This window comes from Sipha flava, unplaced genomic scaffold (genome assembly GCF_003268045.1).
Source record: "Sipha flava isolate LNK unplaced genomic scaffold, YSA_version1 69_pilon_pilon, whole genome shotgun sequence".
NCBI lineage: Eukaryota > Metazoa > Arthropoda > Insecta > Hemiptera > Aphididae > Sipha > Sipha flava.
In genome coordinates, this window is record NW_020273609.1 from 1,937,266 (window position 1) to 1,955,491 (window position 18,226).

At 27.1% G+C, this 18,226-nt stretch overlaps 1 protein-coding gene across 1 annotated transcript in view; it reads right to left on the reverse strand.

Moving 5' to 3' along the window:
* LOC112691996 (rap guanine nucleotide exchange factor 4) overlaps nucleotides 1–17,892 on the reverse strand; it is a 351,221-nt gene extending 333,329 nt beyond the window's left edge. Inside the window, exon 1 of the mRNA XM_025566496.1 lies at nucleotides 17,379–17,892. Within this exon, the coding sequence (XP_025422281.1) occupies nucleotides 17,379–17,416 (38 nt within the window). The 5' untranslated portion in view covers nucleotides 17,417–17,892. The remainder of the gene's footprint in view (nucleotides 1–17,378) is intronic.
* Nucleotides 17,893–18,226: the final 334 nt, after the last annotated feature.

The window sequence follows — 18,226 nt, forward strand, 5'->3', positions numbered from 1 at the left end:
TTTCGTCACAACAATTATTATTTAAAAAACAAAAAAATATTAATGAAGCTGCTACAAAGGCTAGTTTTCGTATTTCACATCTATTGGCAAAAAGAGGAAAAGCGTTTTCTGATGGTAGTTTAATAAAAGAATGTATAATTCAAGCAGTTTAAGAAATTTTGTCCAGAAAGAATTGATACTTTTAAAAATATTAGCCTTTCTGCTAACACAATTACCCGTAGAATTGACGATATTAGTAATAATTTAAATTCTCAGGTTAGTAATAAGACTCAAGAATTAATTTCGTTTAGTATAGCACTTGACGAATCAACAGATGTATCTGTCACAGTTACTTTTATTTATTAGAGGTGTTAATAAAGATTTAGAAATTTCAAATGAACTACTTTCTGTACATAGCATGCATGGAACTACGACAGGTATCGACATATTTAAAGTTATCGAAAAATCATTTTTAGAGTATAATTTGAAGTGGGAAATTTTGAAATATATCACTACTGATGGCGGAAGAAATATGTGTGGCACAAAAAAAGGTTTAATTGGACAGATATTTACGAATTGTGAAAAAGAAGGTTTTAAACCAATGACTTTGCATTGTATTATACATCAGCAGGCATTATGCGGAAAAACTTTAGACTTGTCTTGTGTTATGGATCCAATAATATTAACAGTAAATTTTATTCGCTTGAGCGCACTTAGGCATCGTCAGTTTCAAGATTTTTTGAAAGAAATAGAAATAGAGTACACAGATATACCGTATTTTACAGCAGTTCGATGGCTTAGTCACGGAAAAGTCCTATCGCGATTTTTTGAACTAAGAAGTGAAATTGAAATATTTCTAATTGATAAGAATAGACCATTGCCTTTACTTACAGCTAGTGAATGGGTTTGGAAATTAGCTTTTTTAGTGGATATCACAAAATATATGAACGACTTCAACCTAAAATTACAAGGTAAAGATGTTCTAATTTGCGATGTTTACACATTAGTAAAAGCATTTAAGCAAAAACTTATTTTATTTGAAACGCAAATTTCAAAAAATTGTTTTATTAATTTTTCTACTTGTGATAAATATAACAAAGAATCAAAAACACAATTTCCAGTCGACTTCGCTCAAAAAATAATTTCTGAACTTAAAATCCAATTTAAACAACGTTTTTCTGACCTTGACGTAAAATCGGAAGAAATATTTTTCAAAACCCGTTTAGTTATGATATTGAGAAGTTTCCTCCTACCCTTCAAATGGAAATGATTGATTTATAAAGTAATGATGCACTGAAAATCAAACATCGTGAAGAGACTTTAGTTGATTTTTATAAATTTCTCCCAGATATACAGTATCCAAATTTAAAAAAATTTGCAATTGAATATATATCTGTATTTGCTACGACTTATTTGTGCGAACAAACTTTTTCTAAAATGAAATGCATCAAATCAAATTATAGATCGGTCATGACTGACAAACACTTTGAGTCAATTTTGAAAATTGGAACTAGCAACATTCAATCTCAATTCGATCGAATATTAGCAGAAAAACATAAATTTCATACTTCTCATTAAAAAAAAATTATTAAAATTACAATGTATATATTATTATAATTTAAATTTATACCAATTATATTTAAGTATATTGTAGACAATATTTTATAAAAAGATTTAAAGTTAACTTATATTTGTATATTTTCATAAAATTAAAAATTATATGTGTTAATAAACTTTTGGCCAGCTAAGAGCATTTGATATTTTTTGTGGGGCTTCAATAAAAAAATTTGGAGACCCCTGATTTATTGTAAGGTTATCAAGTATAATTTATTAAGTTACCGAGTTATATAGAACACATCATAACATTACTAATTGCACTAAAATAAACGCAAATGATTGCCTGACAACATTTCAACATTATTTCAAAGTATTGAGATTATCAATTACAATTACTAGGTAATTCTTTAAAGAACTTTATTTTCTTGAACACTTAATCTAATACATCATGAGATTTTGTAGGTAATTTTATTAATTATTTTTATCATGAAAAATAAATTACTGTAATAACAACACTTTCCTCTCATCTTCATAAGGATGTACGAATATAAGATGCGTTTTATTAATAGTTTAGTAAGCATTTTTCATTATAATTGTTCATGAAATACTTTTTGAATTTTATATGTTTACGTTTTATTATTTATAGAATTTCAGCTTCTTATTCATCAATCAATATAATTTACATTGTGTACCCACGAGAGTCATAAATTATCAAACTTATATCAACCCCAAATCCGTTAAAACAGATCAAGATTTAAATCATATGACATAACGGTGGACTTATTACAATTCTTTGGAAATGTTTGGCAGCCAAATCATAAATTTTTATCAAGGCCAAAAGGATGGTGAAGATTTCATGTCAATAACATACATGTCTCAGGGATTTACGGCTCGTTAAATTGTATACATATACCAAATTAAGTTTGAACTTAAATGTGTATCGAGATTGAATGGCAATGTGCAAAAAGTCGTTTCTTTGTATCAAAAAGACTATACAGTGTGCACGTAGTGTCAATTTTGAGATCGTATAACTCGTGGAGCTATTTTAATGGGGATTCCTTCGGGTCGTTGTCAATGGTAACGGTGAAAAATGCATGGCCGGTGAAAAACGGACACGTAGCTACAAAATAGAACAGAGTTGTAACGTATACCTAGCCAGCGCATTATTATATTGACATCGGTTTTAGATAAATAATTTTCGGAAGAAAAATCTATAGGATAAAAATAAAAAATTTGAAATAAATATGCTATTGTACAGAAAGATACGATGGATACGACATACATATTATTATTAATATAAATCTTAAAAAAAATTACCTTAATCCTCGAATGTATGAAGACAAGACTACAGTTACGAGTGGATGAATAAAGTGGTAGCAGTTTATAAGTTATATTATTACAATTTCTGATATTATAAAAAATAAAATAAAAATGAAAAATAGCAATTAGTTTTGTTATATCTGCTTTTCCTGATTGAAATGGAAAATTTTAAATGCGTGTACTTGTATATAAAACGTTAATATTGATATTTTTTTATTATTCACAAGGAATTTAATATTAATATTATTAAAGTATCGATTAATGTACCATCATTTCCATTTGAGATGTTCAATAAATTTGAATTTCTCGAGAAAAAATACATCTTTGTAAAATCAAAAGATTTGTTATGCCACTTTTCAAATCCAAAATTAGTTAAACATTAGAACTTTCAAAAATCGAATTTATTATTATTATTAATTATGAGGAAAATAACCTCAGGAAAGTTTTAAATGTCAAATATTATTAAAATTTATCTCTTCAAAAATAATTATGTTATAACAATGTCACATGAAAAAGAAAATGCATTCGATGCATTATTGAACTAAATAAGTTATATTACTATCAAATTATCACATTTTTAATTTTTCTTTCATTATTATAATAAAAAGTTATACGAGTATGTTTTATTTAGTAAATACAAATGGTTGAAAACACAATACAAAATTATTATACTGTTTATTGGATGCCTAATACTAAATCGTCGAGTTTCTTAAAAAAAATACATAAAATATGTAATTTTTAATTGTTAGACGGTCCTTATGAAACCCCCCTAAGGATTCTTCTTTGTCAAGCTGCAAACAATATATCGGATATAATTTCATATCACGTTAAATAATGTATGTTTTCGGATGACACTCATATTTACCTCAAAGGGAAAAACATTTAATCAATGACACGCCTCCTTCAAAAAAGCCTAAATGATCTGTCTAAGTGGTGTTTTAATTCAGGCTTCATTTTCTCAGTTGAAAAACTAAATGTATCATGTTTAAAAAAAAAAAAAAACTAAATCCAAAAACAAAGTTATTTTTAGAAAATACTCCGTTATCCTTTGTGAACAACAACAATTCTAGTGCTGATTTTTACCACCAAACTGATTTGGATCCCTCATACTTGTATTATCAAAACCAAAACTAGCGCAACCAATAGTATTAATATTTTGAAAACATTAAGTCATGCTAAATGAGGTGCAGAAAGTAATGTCTTAATCAACTTATGAAGATTTATGAAAAGATTATGAAAAAAATAACTTATGACAGATTTCGTATAGGTCAGTCGAAGATATCTCATGGTCATCTTATACGCAGAGAAGAACAGACTATTTGCCAAACCTGTAGTGAACCTTCAACTGTCAAGCACCTCCTTATTCATTTCCAGAGCCATAATGAAACAAGAAGAACAAACATGAAGACCTTATATTTGCCAAACAGCCTGTACGAAGCCCTAAGTACATCCGAAGTCAACATCAACAAAACAATCACCTTCCTCAAACAAACCAAAATGTATAATTTTATATAAAAATGTAATTAATTATTTTTTCCCTAGTTTTAAGCTAAGTCGTTGATGCTGAAATATGAATATAAAAAAATAATAAATAAATAAATTGCAATAATATTTAATTTAAATCTTGAACTTTTACCTCATAACCCGTACCAGATAGAACTTTGAAAGGCCTGGGTACAACTGTACTTGACGACAATATTTTGCATATACTTACAATTTGCATACATATCTTATTTATTTTTGTCTATTGCTTAATACATGATGAGTAATTATAAGTTCTATAAACTTTATACCACAACGGCATAAAAATATAGGTATCAATAAAAAATTAAAACAAAAATAATTTTTTATTCAAACTTAATTAACAGTCAAACTTCAAACATATTATACATATTAAACAAACTTATTTTATAAGATATTACTTATAGGTACGTAAGTCTATAATATATATATATATATATATAGTATATATAAGTAATAATTATAAATTATAACTTACAGAACATCTAACAAATTACAAAACGATTTTCAGTAAAGTGTTTGCTCATTCATATTTTTACTCGGCACAGAGGAGGAAGGTCGACCTATCTCCCCTCCGTAAAACCACCACTGCGCGACAAACGCTCAATAGAACCATTAGGTATGAATTACATACTATTGTTAAAATCGCTAAAACACAAACCGTCCTCAGTGGAGCCGCACCTTTAGAACAAATGTCGGCAACAATTTTAACAATGTGGGCCATAATTTCTTAACTTTTCATCGAGGGTCACATTAATGATAAAAATAATTTTACATATTATGTAATACTAATTATTTTATTATTATTAAATGTAGTTATTTTACATGGAAACATGAATATAAAGAGAGAGAGTTGGTAAATTGGGTCTTAAATAACTTTTTCTCGGTAAATTGGGTCCCGGGAAAAAATAGATAGTAGGTAAGTTGGGTCCCGGGGAAAAAAAGGTAGTAGGTAAGGTCAAGATAAACAATTTTTTTTAAATATCTAATAACATTTATTAGAAGTCAATTTTAATATTATTGTGTTTTTTATTACATTTTCAGTAAAAACTTAAAAGATATGAATTTAACAAACTAAAATCGACGTATAGTACGCAATGCACGCTACGAAAAATATAGTGAAAATGCTCAAAAACCGTACACTCATGTCTGTGTGTAATCATAAGAATTATCATCAATATTGGTGTTAACTGATAACTGACACACGATATACGACAAACTATATAATGTACGTATATATCTATATACGTATCTTAATTAGATATAATCAAAGTTGCGACGTTATGAAGTTATTTGATCACAATGGAATCGATAACCGATAGAAACAGTGTGCATTTTCGTTTGTAAAACAACTACAGCGAGTTAGTATGGTTAGTAGTTGGGACTCAACTTACCTATTACCTTTTTTTCCCCGGGACCCAACTTACCTAATATCTTTATTTCCACGGGACTCAATTTACCGCTTTCAAAATGTACACAAAATATCGCGGACCCAATTTACCTATCCCCTATAAAGACTCTTAATACAGTATTTAACACGGGCGAACGGTATTTATTTTTTCTGTACCTCACAATCAAAAATATTTGTTTACATAAGTATGTATTTCCAAATATTACTTTAAGTTTTTGTGCAAATTGTTTGAGTCCGGCCAATATAGATATGGGTAGACAACATTAAAATTGAGAAAAAATAGTTGCTTTCCGAAAATAATTTTTAAGAACCTCGTCGTTTTGAATTTCAACGACTTCCATTTGTAAATTATTCTTAACAAAATTTATGTCCACTGGAAAAAAATTCTTGAATAGTTTTGTTTCTTTATTATACTTATAAAAATCATCAAATCTTGTTGAAAATTAGTTTAGCAAGTGTTCAGTGGTATATAAAACCAATGATTTTAATCAAAAATGTTTATGACACAATAACTTTTATAATTTTGCAGGAAAATGAACGCTAGTATATGTATATATTTTATTAATTTATTTCATAAATTTCAAGACTATAAAAACGACATTTGGATGACCTACACGCGTTTGCTACCCCAACGTGAATGGGTTTCCAGTTATAAGCCGTATACGTAATGTAAAAACATACACTGCACAATATCATTCTGTATTTATTTTTTTTTTCATCACGTATATAAAATATATTATGTATATATTTTTACGATTATCAACATCTTAATAACGTTTAGTAGTTGAATCACACAAGTAAAGTTGTTAAAAAAATGTCGATTACGCTATTGATAAAATCACCGACAGTCAATAACTTATTTATTATATATTTAAATTTTCAACAATTGGACGATTGATTTAAAAATCACAGAGAAGTAATATCAGGTTTTCGAGCTTTAATTGAATTGAAACTTGAAAAAGATACATGTTTATCAAAATAAAGTCAAATACTATGATATAGTTACAGAAATTAATTCATAGCATAGGTTGTGGATTTTCCGAAATAAAATAATAAAAAAAAATTGCTATTTTTTGTAAATTATCATTATATTTAGAACTTAACATCTGCAAACAGCAAAAGATTAGGTTATGGATAAAATATAATGTTTACTTAAATTTCAAAAATTCTTAACTCTGTACATATTTATAAGATTACTTATGGTTACCATTTATTTAATAAAATATCTTAAAAAAAAAAAAAAACTAACAGTAAACGATCATTTTAATTGCTATTCTGTTTCCATAACGTTTTAACTATTATTTTATGTTAGTTTTTTTATTTTAATACTGTTTTCAAAAGCCGCATAGCATGTATTCTAAAAAATAAAATAAATTATCATTTACACAAAAAGTATGCACATGATTGTAACAATATCTACTTTATAATAAATCCTATCAAGGTATCAAAACCTAATATTCACTTCAAAAAAATACAATTACATTTTTCTTAGACTTTTAATTTAATTACCTACATTTACGTAAAAAGGTGCCAAAGGTTTTGTTCTAATAATCAAATTATTTCAATTTTACTTTTGAAACTATTTTTTAAATTATAAATTAGTTACCACATTAGATATAAAATGTAGTGTTATTTAGATTAAAAATACTTTTCAAATTTCATATATTTATTAAAAAAAATAAGTAAAAAAATATTATGATATTTTACAACAGAAACTTATAATAATATAATAATAATATTTTATTATTTAATTTTTAATTTTAATACGTCAATAAACCAAAAAATCTTAACAAATATGGATTGAGAAAATATTAGAAAACTTTAAGAATAAAACATACAAAATAATTTATACAGTACATATTTTTATTTTATTTTTTGTGTTAATGTTCTTTTATGGAACACAAAACGAATTAAATACTAATAGAAATATAAAATGATTACCATTACTCTACATAACCATTACTCTAGCTGATATAAAATATAAAAAATAAACCTTCTGTAGGGAATAATAAACAATTTGGTCACTATAGAAAAATTAAAAATTCTGAATCAGCAATATATGTTACTGTATCTTTTATTATTACATGATGAGTTATAGATTATTAATTAATTTAGAATATAAAATAAAACAATTTTAATTTAAAAAAAATGATTACTATTTAATTTTCTTTAATTCACTTGTGATTTGATACGTCTAATATATATTATCAAAAATGAAGTTTATCTTCAAAATTGAATAATTAACACTTTGTACAATAACTGTTATGTTGTTAATATGAAACAAATAGCATAAATAATTTCAATATATCCGTTATAATTTTTGTTGATTCTTTACGAAAAGAGTAATGTATTGGTTTTACCATGAAGTCATTTTTTTATGTCTATACACGATATCAACCAGAAGTATAACATTGATCATTAGCAAAATAAAAAGTAAAATATATAAAATGGGTTTTAGCTCGTACCTTAAGGGAGTTATACAATTGTAAAGTATTCGTACCTCGTGGAAGTACAAACAATATTTGTAACAATTTTTAATTTTATTAGAGCTAGTGACCCATGTGCTTTGCACATTTTCCACACCCAATAGTTGCTGCCCTGGATTTAAACTATAAAATACTCGTACTTCTTCTATAAAATTACTAAATTTTACTATAATCGTAGTGTTTTGAACCTTTTTTCGCAAATATTTTACAAAACAATGATTGTAAACCTTAATTGAGATTTTCAACAATTTTTTTTAAATTATATGTCACATTAGACTTATACAGCATTTAACATATTTACCGAAAATTATTTTCAGGAATAGATCAAATAAATACATTCACATCAGCAATTTATTATTGTGTTCACTTTGAATTTAAAATCACAATTTTATCAAAAAATAAAACAAAATTTTATTTTAGAGCTGTACGATTAAAATAAAACGCTCTACTTAACAAACTTTTACATAACATATATTTTTATCGAAATGTTTTCAAAAGTATATAACATTATATTTAATTATCAAGAATGATTTGCAATTATAACTCATTGTGTTAAACAAATTGTAATATTTTTTATAAACTATGTACTACATGTGTAATAAGTAATAATTAATAGGTCTTATTTTCAAGACATAAAACGATGTATTTTTTGACATCTTTGAAATTAAACCCTTGCCAGACATTAGACAATTTTCTAAGGGACCAGACATTCTGAGATGTTAAATGATATAATACATGTGCTTTATCACGACACAAATTAAATCTAAGTAAAGTTTGGCATTGCTTATAGTAACAAACATTGTAACAGAGCATGAAACCAATGAATATATAAATATACTGGCATTTTTGACTTGGGAAATAATTGTATTCAAAGTACTAAAGAAATGAATCATTTATCACGTAATGATATTTTTTTTAATGACATATAATAATGAAAAACGTTGCAGTACAATGTTCATGCATAGAAAATACTAAATTTATAATCCAGCATAATTAATGCATAAGTTAATTAATGCATGATTATAGAATACTAAATCCTAGGTTGTTATAATGTTGTAGAGAGTATTTTAAAAAATGCGAATTATGGAGTTTGATTTACAAAATTCTATAAAAAATGTCTTGTCCCAGTTAATTAAAAACAAATTTTGGAACATATCTATAGTTATTTACTTCAAGATCAAAAACTATTTAAAAAAAATGTATTGAAATGCACACATAAATTATAAACAAAATTGAAATAAATATTATTTGGCTTACAAATAAAAAAAAAGGCACGTTCATTATTTATATTACTACATGAATGAATTTTAGTACGTTATAATTATCTTCAGTTTTAAACCCCCCCAAATCCTGTCAATGGATTTAGTTTATTTATAATAAATACTGGTACCTATAAAAAAAGGCTAACTTAAAATAAGAAGCAGATGCGCGAGAAGATTACACACAAAACAATATAATTGTCGTTGAAAAAAAAAATTAATAATAATATGATTAATTTTTTTACATATATTTTATGTAAAGACATTTATCTTGTAGGTGGAAGTGATGTACAATGTACTGTAAATATTTCACACGTAATAAAAATGTATCTTAAATGTCATATTATAAGTGCTAAGTACAATTGGAGATGACTAAAGAAGGAATTATTAATAAATTATTTTATATAAGCACATCTTTCCAATAGAACCGTTATTCATTCATAACACCGTGTAATCATACATATTAGTATTATTATACAGTAGCATATTTACTTGTTGTAATATGAACAAGCGACAATCATTTAGCTTTTAAATGTCTGTTCTTTTTTTCGGCCTTGACCCCTCGTTTAGATTGTACAATCATCGTACCACTCACTATACTATTGTCAGAGAGCCAATTAAACCATCAGGAACTACTGCATCGTTTGCATTCCGCCTTCCTCAAAGTCGGATTCTCAAATTTAACTCGATGATTGGTGTCGACAGCAAATATGATGAAAGCTTTTACATTATACTCGTATTATAATGGCAAATGCAAAAGCTATGTTCGATCAAAATTCAATAAATTATCATATATTTATTTTCGACTATTTATATATGTAAGAACTATCAACGATTTTTAACGAATATTATATTTTAGTTCAAAAACGTTTTTCTTGTAAATCCCGAGGTAAATTCAGTTAAAATTATTGTGAACTCATTTAAAATGTAAATACATTTCATCTTACAACTATCGAATCAAAATACCTAGTAAAATTAAAATACAATTGGTACATTAACGAAACCAAGTATAATGTAATGTTTATGGCATTTATCATCAAAACATGACAAAATAAATACTATCCATCTATTATAGCAAATATGTTATTACACAGCAATAATAGTTTATGATTAAAAACAAATCGAATTATATTTATTACTCGTATCGTAACATATTTATATATTTAAGAAAAATATATTATTATCTAAATAAATAACCAAACTGAAAACTAATAAAAAAAAAAAAAAAGTATATGGGATTACTGCACTGTGGATTTTAGATTGGAAATTTTATTTTTTATAAACCTTTATAGTGTTTTACTTAATTCAAATCACGCATCATAACAATACTTGTTTTAGTAATTTTAAAATTTGAATATTTAATTAACATTATATAACAATATAATATGGTAACAAAATATGTATGTTATATATATAAATGAGAAAATGTTCTATATAACTTAATGGCATTAATATTTTTCAATGTTTTTATTTAGTAAGAAGTAATTTACACTTATATTAATCATATATAATGTATAATATATTATAATTATTTATAAGTTTGAATAACTATAACCTTATATTTGTAACAAATGTTTAATTTTTATTATAATTTATTGAAAAATAAAACTATATAATTTAATAATATTTATATTGAAGCATAAATAGTTAGCGATTTATTAGCTCTTACTGAACTGGAAATCATCGATAGTAATTATTTTTCTTTTGAAATAATGAATAACGTTTATAAGTAATATACACATATACATAGCCAAATACTCCTTACTGTAAATAATTTTATAATAGAAAAATATTTATATTATTTTCGTTTTGTTTTAAATTTTTAAGGAATCAATATTGTATCATATATAGATAAGTATAGATAAAAGTTTATGATACCTATATTAAACTTATATCGATTTGACAGCATTTATTGACGGTGTGGGAAAAGTTGTCACTCGCAGCTGTTTAATGCTACTATACCATATAAATATTTTAGCAACGATGAAATTCTGATTCACGTTTTACTTTTATGCAACACAAGAGTATAATATTTTTTATAAATGTAATCGAAATCTAAAATTCTCCTAATTGATTTATAATTAATATAATTTATTTATATTTATTTCGCTGATATATTTTTTTTCAAGAATCAAAAAATAAATTACTTACAATCAGTATTTTATCTAGATAAATTATGTAGATAGGTATATTTTTATCTTTTTATATATATGAGAAATAAGTTATTTGAGCCGTTATCCAAAATTAATAATGAAATCATGTGGAAAAATTTATTTTCCATATTTTTTAGATTCAAAAGGGAATAAGGAATGCATTAATTTAACAATATTTGTTTATATATATATATATATATAGATATGTATACATCTTGTTATTGTCATCACCTTTTGGAGCAGTAAAAGTACTCCAATTATCAACTTAATGGTGGTTTTTGGTAGAAAATGATTACGATTTTAGGGGTCAAAAGTAAAAAATTTCAGTAGTTTTCAAACACGTCAAGAATAACAATAAAAATTATCTCTATACAATACTGCTAAAAATCAACAAAAATGTGTACAAATTTAACAAAAATCACATTTTACTCAGAGATCAACACTAACGACCAAAAAAAGACAAATAATTGTAAACATATTATTGTTTATAGGAGATTTATAGGAACTTAAATTAATGACACTATTGAAATCTAAATTTATTAAATACTATATACAACTTAAGTAATAAGTTCCCACAGGGCACATATAACTGTAAAATATGTTTTATTGTAAGCTACGGTTTTCACTAGGCTGGCAATAAAATTTTAAATACCTGTACAATGAACTCATTTCTATTTACATATTTTTTGGAGTAATTTCTGTAATTCTTCGATTTATATTGTAATGTTTTATAAACCAAATAAAGATAATAAAAACTTCGCCACTAAAAAGAAAAAAATTTTATAGACAAATAATTAATTTATATAATGTATTGAATTTGATGTTAGTGATTTGTAAATGATTTAGTGAGTATTTCGGTTAAAAATCTTGTCCTTGTTAAATTTATTACAATATGAATTTTTTTTTTTTTTATATTCTTCTCGAATTATTTGAATTGAGTTTTATTAACTCAGAGAATTTACAATATAATAATGACATATTTATTAGAAATACAATGTTCAGTATAAGATTCGCCTTAGTGTTCAACCTGTGGGGTTATATTAACCGTCAAGTATATACTAACAAAGTGCTTCCAATATACAGACGAACTGAAAATAACATCATATTCCCCCTAACGTGTATGAAGCATTAGGATTAGACTCAGAAACGAATACTAATATGACAACCTAATAACCTTATAACCTTCTTAAGAAAAACCGATTTATATAATAAAATCTAGTAGACATAAACGCAAGACAGTATAAATGTTTTAAAATACCTTTCAACGTTTATCAAGAACCTATATTTAATAGGTATCGCTATGTGTATAACCATTTCAATTATGTTAAGAAGATATAAGATATAAAATATTGCAGAAATATTATGAATAATTTTAAACATTTTACAGAATATATTTAAACCATTATTTTTCAAAACCATTAGTTTATCAATTTATTATTATTATAGAATTTTTAATATTAAGTATTACAATTCACAGCTCGTATAAATATTTAACGCTTTGAGTGTCTCGATGTAATAGACGTACGTAGCCCGTGTAGCCGCACCTAAACTAGACCGCGTTCAACGTCGGTTGACTACGGGTCGACGTCAGCCACCAGCGCAAGACCGTAATTTTTACAACCTATACTCAATATTATTTATTATTTGATGAATGATAAATATAATACGTTTATAAATCACTTTGTTGAACTTATGTATTGAATATTATGAAATAAAGTATACTTAAAATTCAACCGAGTTTTATTTCTTAATACAATTAATTTTAACTATTTCACTGTACAAAAACTATATATAAAATTATGTGTAATAAGTAATAGCTAGTATAACTGTGTTTGTGTACGAGCCATTAACACATAAACCAAGGAATAAGCTACAAATATACATCATCGCGGCAGGTCACCTTCATCGACGATTTCCAAGAAAAGAGTAACTATAATATTGCTAAAAATAAACGAAAACGAAATCCAAATACACCGTTTAACTGAAGAAATTTCACTGAATAACGAAAGATAAAAACGGAAGAATTGCCATGAAAATCAAGTGAATTATAGGACCATAAAGATGTGCATAACATTTGTCGACTACCCGTCACTCAACGTGTTAAGTTAAATAATCAATATATAACGTAACATAAAACTTCATATTTTATCAGCAGTATGAACAGTATTATACAATATGTAAACTATCATTATTGCAGATAACACATTCATATAGAATGTATCATTCTAACCCCACACATTTAGTTGCCATCGATGTGTGTATCGTATCTAATTAATTATTTATTTCCCCTTATTTATCATAAACTGACATGTTGAACACATACATACATACATGGAGTATACAATGATTACATTAAATTAATGAATTTTCCATAAAAATGTAAGTATCATCTACATAAATAAATAAAGAAACATAAATACATTGAAACTGATATCTATTTAAAAGTATGTTTGTCGTTAAAAAAGTAAAACAATAGTGCTACTATATTGATCTGATCACAGTTTACCGTTTCAAAAATCCTTAGATACCTTAGGACTTAAACTCTACCCCAAAAATGATTATACCAGCCGGTGACAAGTTTTCATTCGGCGGTGCCCACCAACGAATCTTTTGATGTTAGGTGATTCGAGCCGAGACTACAAAACATATAACCTAGAAGTTAGGTAATAATATATACATAATATAATATACACACGTAAAATAATACATATGTGCGTTTGAAAATTCATAATAGTATAGTAATTGTTAGGGCTCGTATACAAATGCACTCAAAATAATACAAAAATACTCTAAAAAACAGTTAAAACCACCTTTAAAAATACATTTTACCATGAAAATGTCATTAAAAAAAGGTAAATATATATTTTATTTTATTTATTATTTGATTAAACTAATAAATTATCAAGTAATTTATAATTTTGATTTTATTAAAAAAAAAAAAAAGCTGAAAATTGAAAATGTTACTAGTAGCTGGTATTTATTGAGGAACTGCATATGAATGATTGTTGTTGTATTATTCGTTCTGGACATACTAAAATTTAAATTTAAAATAATGTACAATTCTACAATAAGCTATTTTACATTTAGAAATGTTGGGAATTGTAATAATATACTGTTTAACACCAATGATCTTCCATTGTCCGAAATAATATTTTTATACGTGAATTTTTTGGCATATTTTGCTTTTTTTAGGGAAATTTTTAGAATTTATCTATACATTTTTAAATATTAGAGTATTTGATATAGCATTTTGGCGTCTGTTTTCTCAAGACTTGCACGTTTATTATGTAATCTATTAAACTGATAAATTAACAAATATGAGCAAATTGGCCAATGAACATATTTTATCAAAAATAAAACAAAATTAAAATATTCCAGATAATTTTTTCTATTTATATGATTCCAAAGATGATCATAACAATAAGTTATGAAATAAATGAAATTTAAATAAAATGTAAATATAGCAAATGTCACAAATAAGTACCTTACTTATTATTATTATATTAAATAAATATAATTAAATATGTTTGCTCATATAATTTTTATAATATCGTTTTTAAACTATAATAAATCAATTTTTAATGCATTATTCTTTTGATCATTTTAGAGCATTAAAATCCCAGCCATTATTAATAAACAATAAATATCATATAAATGATTCGAAAAATATCTACAGTAAATTATCCGAGATTCGAACCCTCACCAGAAATAATCACACTGTTTTTTGTTTTTGGTCTGTGAACACGATTTCAACGAAGAACATTAGATATAATCATACAATATTTCTCATAGAAAATATTATCTATTTCCTAACAATTTTCTTAATAATTACGAAAAAATGTAGGTACGGTATTCAAGTTTTCGATATAATTGATTTTTTTTTCATCATCAAAAAAATGTTTACATAATACTTTTTTAATTGATGCTATAATTTTCAAAAGATTTTTCTTGAGCCATTTATTTAAAATTGAAATTCTCATGTTTTCTTAGTTTTTTTTTTTAATCTTAAATGAAAACATAAATCTCTTAGAAAAAACAATAAGATTAAACATATTATTTGACAATAAATAACCCTAACAAATCAAAGAATACATTTTAGATCATAGTACACAGAGAAATTCGAAAAATGTATGTTTTACCTGAATAAACGAACAGATAGTGAGGAAAAAATAATTTTTTTTGTAGTTTTGAGAATGGAAGTAAATGAAAAATAATTAAACATAGACAAGGAATCGAACAGAACGCGAATCTTGGGAAGACTTAAATTATATAATAGATGACAATAAAAAAACTATATAAAAAAGTGTTAACGGTGAAAAGTAAGAAGAAATAACGACGTATCGGACATAACATAAACCAAAATCAATAAACAAAAAGTTCTCAACTTCTTCTGATGGCTAACTGACTGTTGAAATATAATGTGGGTAATTATAATCAATTTTAATTAGAATAACACGATTTTACTGAGAAAATGCGTTGACTTTTACGACCAAAAATAATTCATTCAGCACGTTTTTTTATTCCACTGTACTGTTTTTGCGGTAAATTAACGTTACATCCTTACTCACATATAAGTGAATTCAGTTGCGTATTCAGCTTCGCAATTATTGTACGAAATTATAATATCAAATACAAGAATAATAGTATAAATTTTTCTGTAAAAAAAAACATTGTGTGTCGATGTGTGTGTTCGTCGTGTTACAAGGGAACAGCGGGCTCGTGGGGTTAAGTTGATGCATAGTAGTGGTTCCCAATTAGTATACAGCCATGGAATCCTTAGCTAAAACTTAAATTGGACCGGAAAACGCTTTTTTGTACAGACTTTGTTTTGTAGGTATGTTATTAAGAAGAAAATATATTTTTATTATTTCTTTAAATTTCTCTGATCGTTTTATAATGATCTTAAAATATGATCTTAAAATATCTTTTTTAACTACCTACTACAATAATTCATTATAAGGTACATAAATTAACTATTGCATTGACTTTTAAACTTTAAGAAACAAGTGAAATCCTTTTTCGTAAACAATGTACACCAGCACGATAGACTATGTTTAACATGTTTAACTTTAACCACTAACGTCAAACCCGGATTATGAGGGGAGGAGCAACGTCCCCGAGGCCCACACTTATAAAAGACTCATAGTCTTCTCGACTTAAAATAACATTGAGTGGTAACTTACACTTTTTACAGTACCTACAAGAATATTTTGATTTTTTTTCTTGTTAAAGAACAAGCGTTGGAACCCGTCACCAGCCTACCATGTTTACCACCATGGACATGATAATCGTTGGATCATGGCCGGGTTCATGTATATGGGGAATAGGAATATATTTTGTTATCGTTGTATTTAAAATAAAACCTTAGAAGTATTTACTACAAAAAAAGCAAAAAATACTTACATAAAATGCTTAATTTTATTCGTAAATACATGTATTATAATAAAAAAATAATAATTATTTAATGTTATTATTATACTATATTAAAAAAAAATTAAATTTGTTTTGCTATATATATTTTGAAAATTTAAAAAAAAAATTTTTTCATTGGTGGGGACCCACAACTTTTTATTTACCTAACTTTTATTACCCTGGGTCCCTGAAACTCTTAAACCGGACCCCCTCTAACGTTGAGGAATATCGCCCGGTACGCGAGAAAAAAAACTGAGTAAAATCAGTGATGCCTATTTACCTCTTATCGATAGCAGTGATCCATTCGGTAGCCGCCATCGGAACACGACGACGACGGTGATGGAGACACTACGACACTACGCGCTTCGAAACAACGGGGCACACGTTCGCGATCGATCAAAAAACAACCTGTAAACGACTCTACTGACTGTTAACCGTTTAGGTTTTATTATTGTTGTTGTTTCGGCCGCGCGCGATGACCGACGACGGATCGTGCACGGTTAAAAACGAACGGATTATTTTCTCGGCGACGATGAAATCATGTGCTACGGTGACGAGACGACGCGACGGTGCGGTTAGCACGGCGACGAGGCGTACATTTTCCGTTTTTATCGCGACAAAGGGTCAAGAGCGACGTTTGGCAGTTGCGATTCCGCGGCAGACGATCGCGGCGGAGGCAGCGGCGGCGGCGACGACGACCGTGATGGCGTGTGCATGGCGTACTGCTCCACTAACCGCTACCGTGGTCGCACTACACACGAATAGTACGCTACGACGACCGCCCCGCGTCACTCGCCGTGTTGTTACTCGCGTCGGCCGAGGGATCGCGCGGAAGTTTCTACTTGTTGAACGACCGGCGCGTCACACGTGCGAACGACCGAGGACGGGAGCGCCGCCGCGGCCGCCGGTTCGATCGGTGTCCGCGGCCGCCTCGGGCTCGGCCTAAAACCTCGTGTTGACTACGAGGAGCACTTGAGGTGCAGTGCAAAAAACGTTAAGTGTTTACCGCCCGGAGCACGAAATACTTTTAAATATTTTAATATCTTAGGCTCCGGCGGCTGGTGTTTATACCCGAGTAAACAATAATTGTACACTAATAATATACGTCAGTAGTCAAGAGGACCCTCG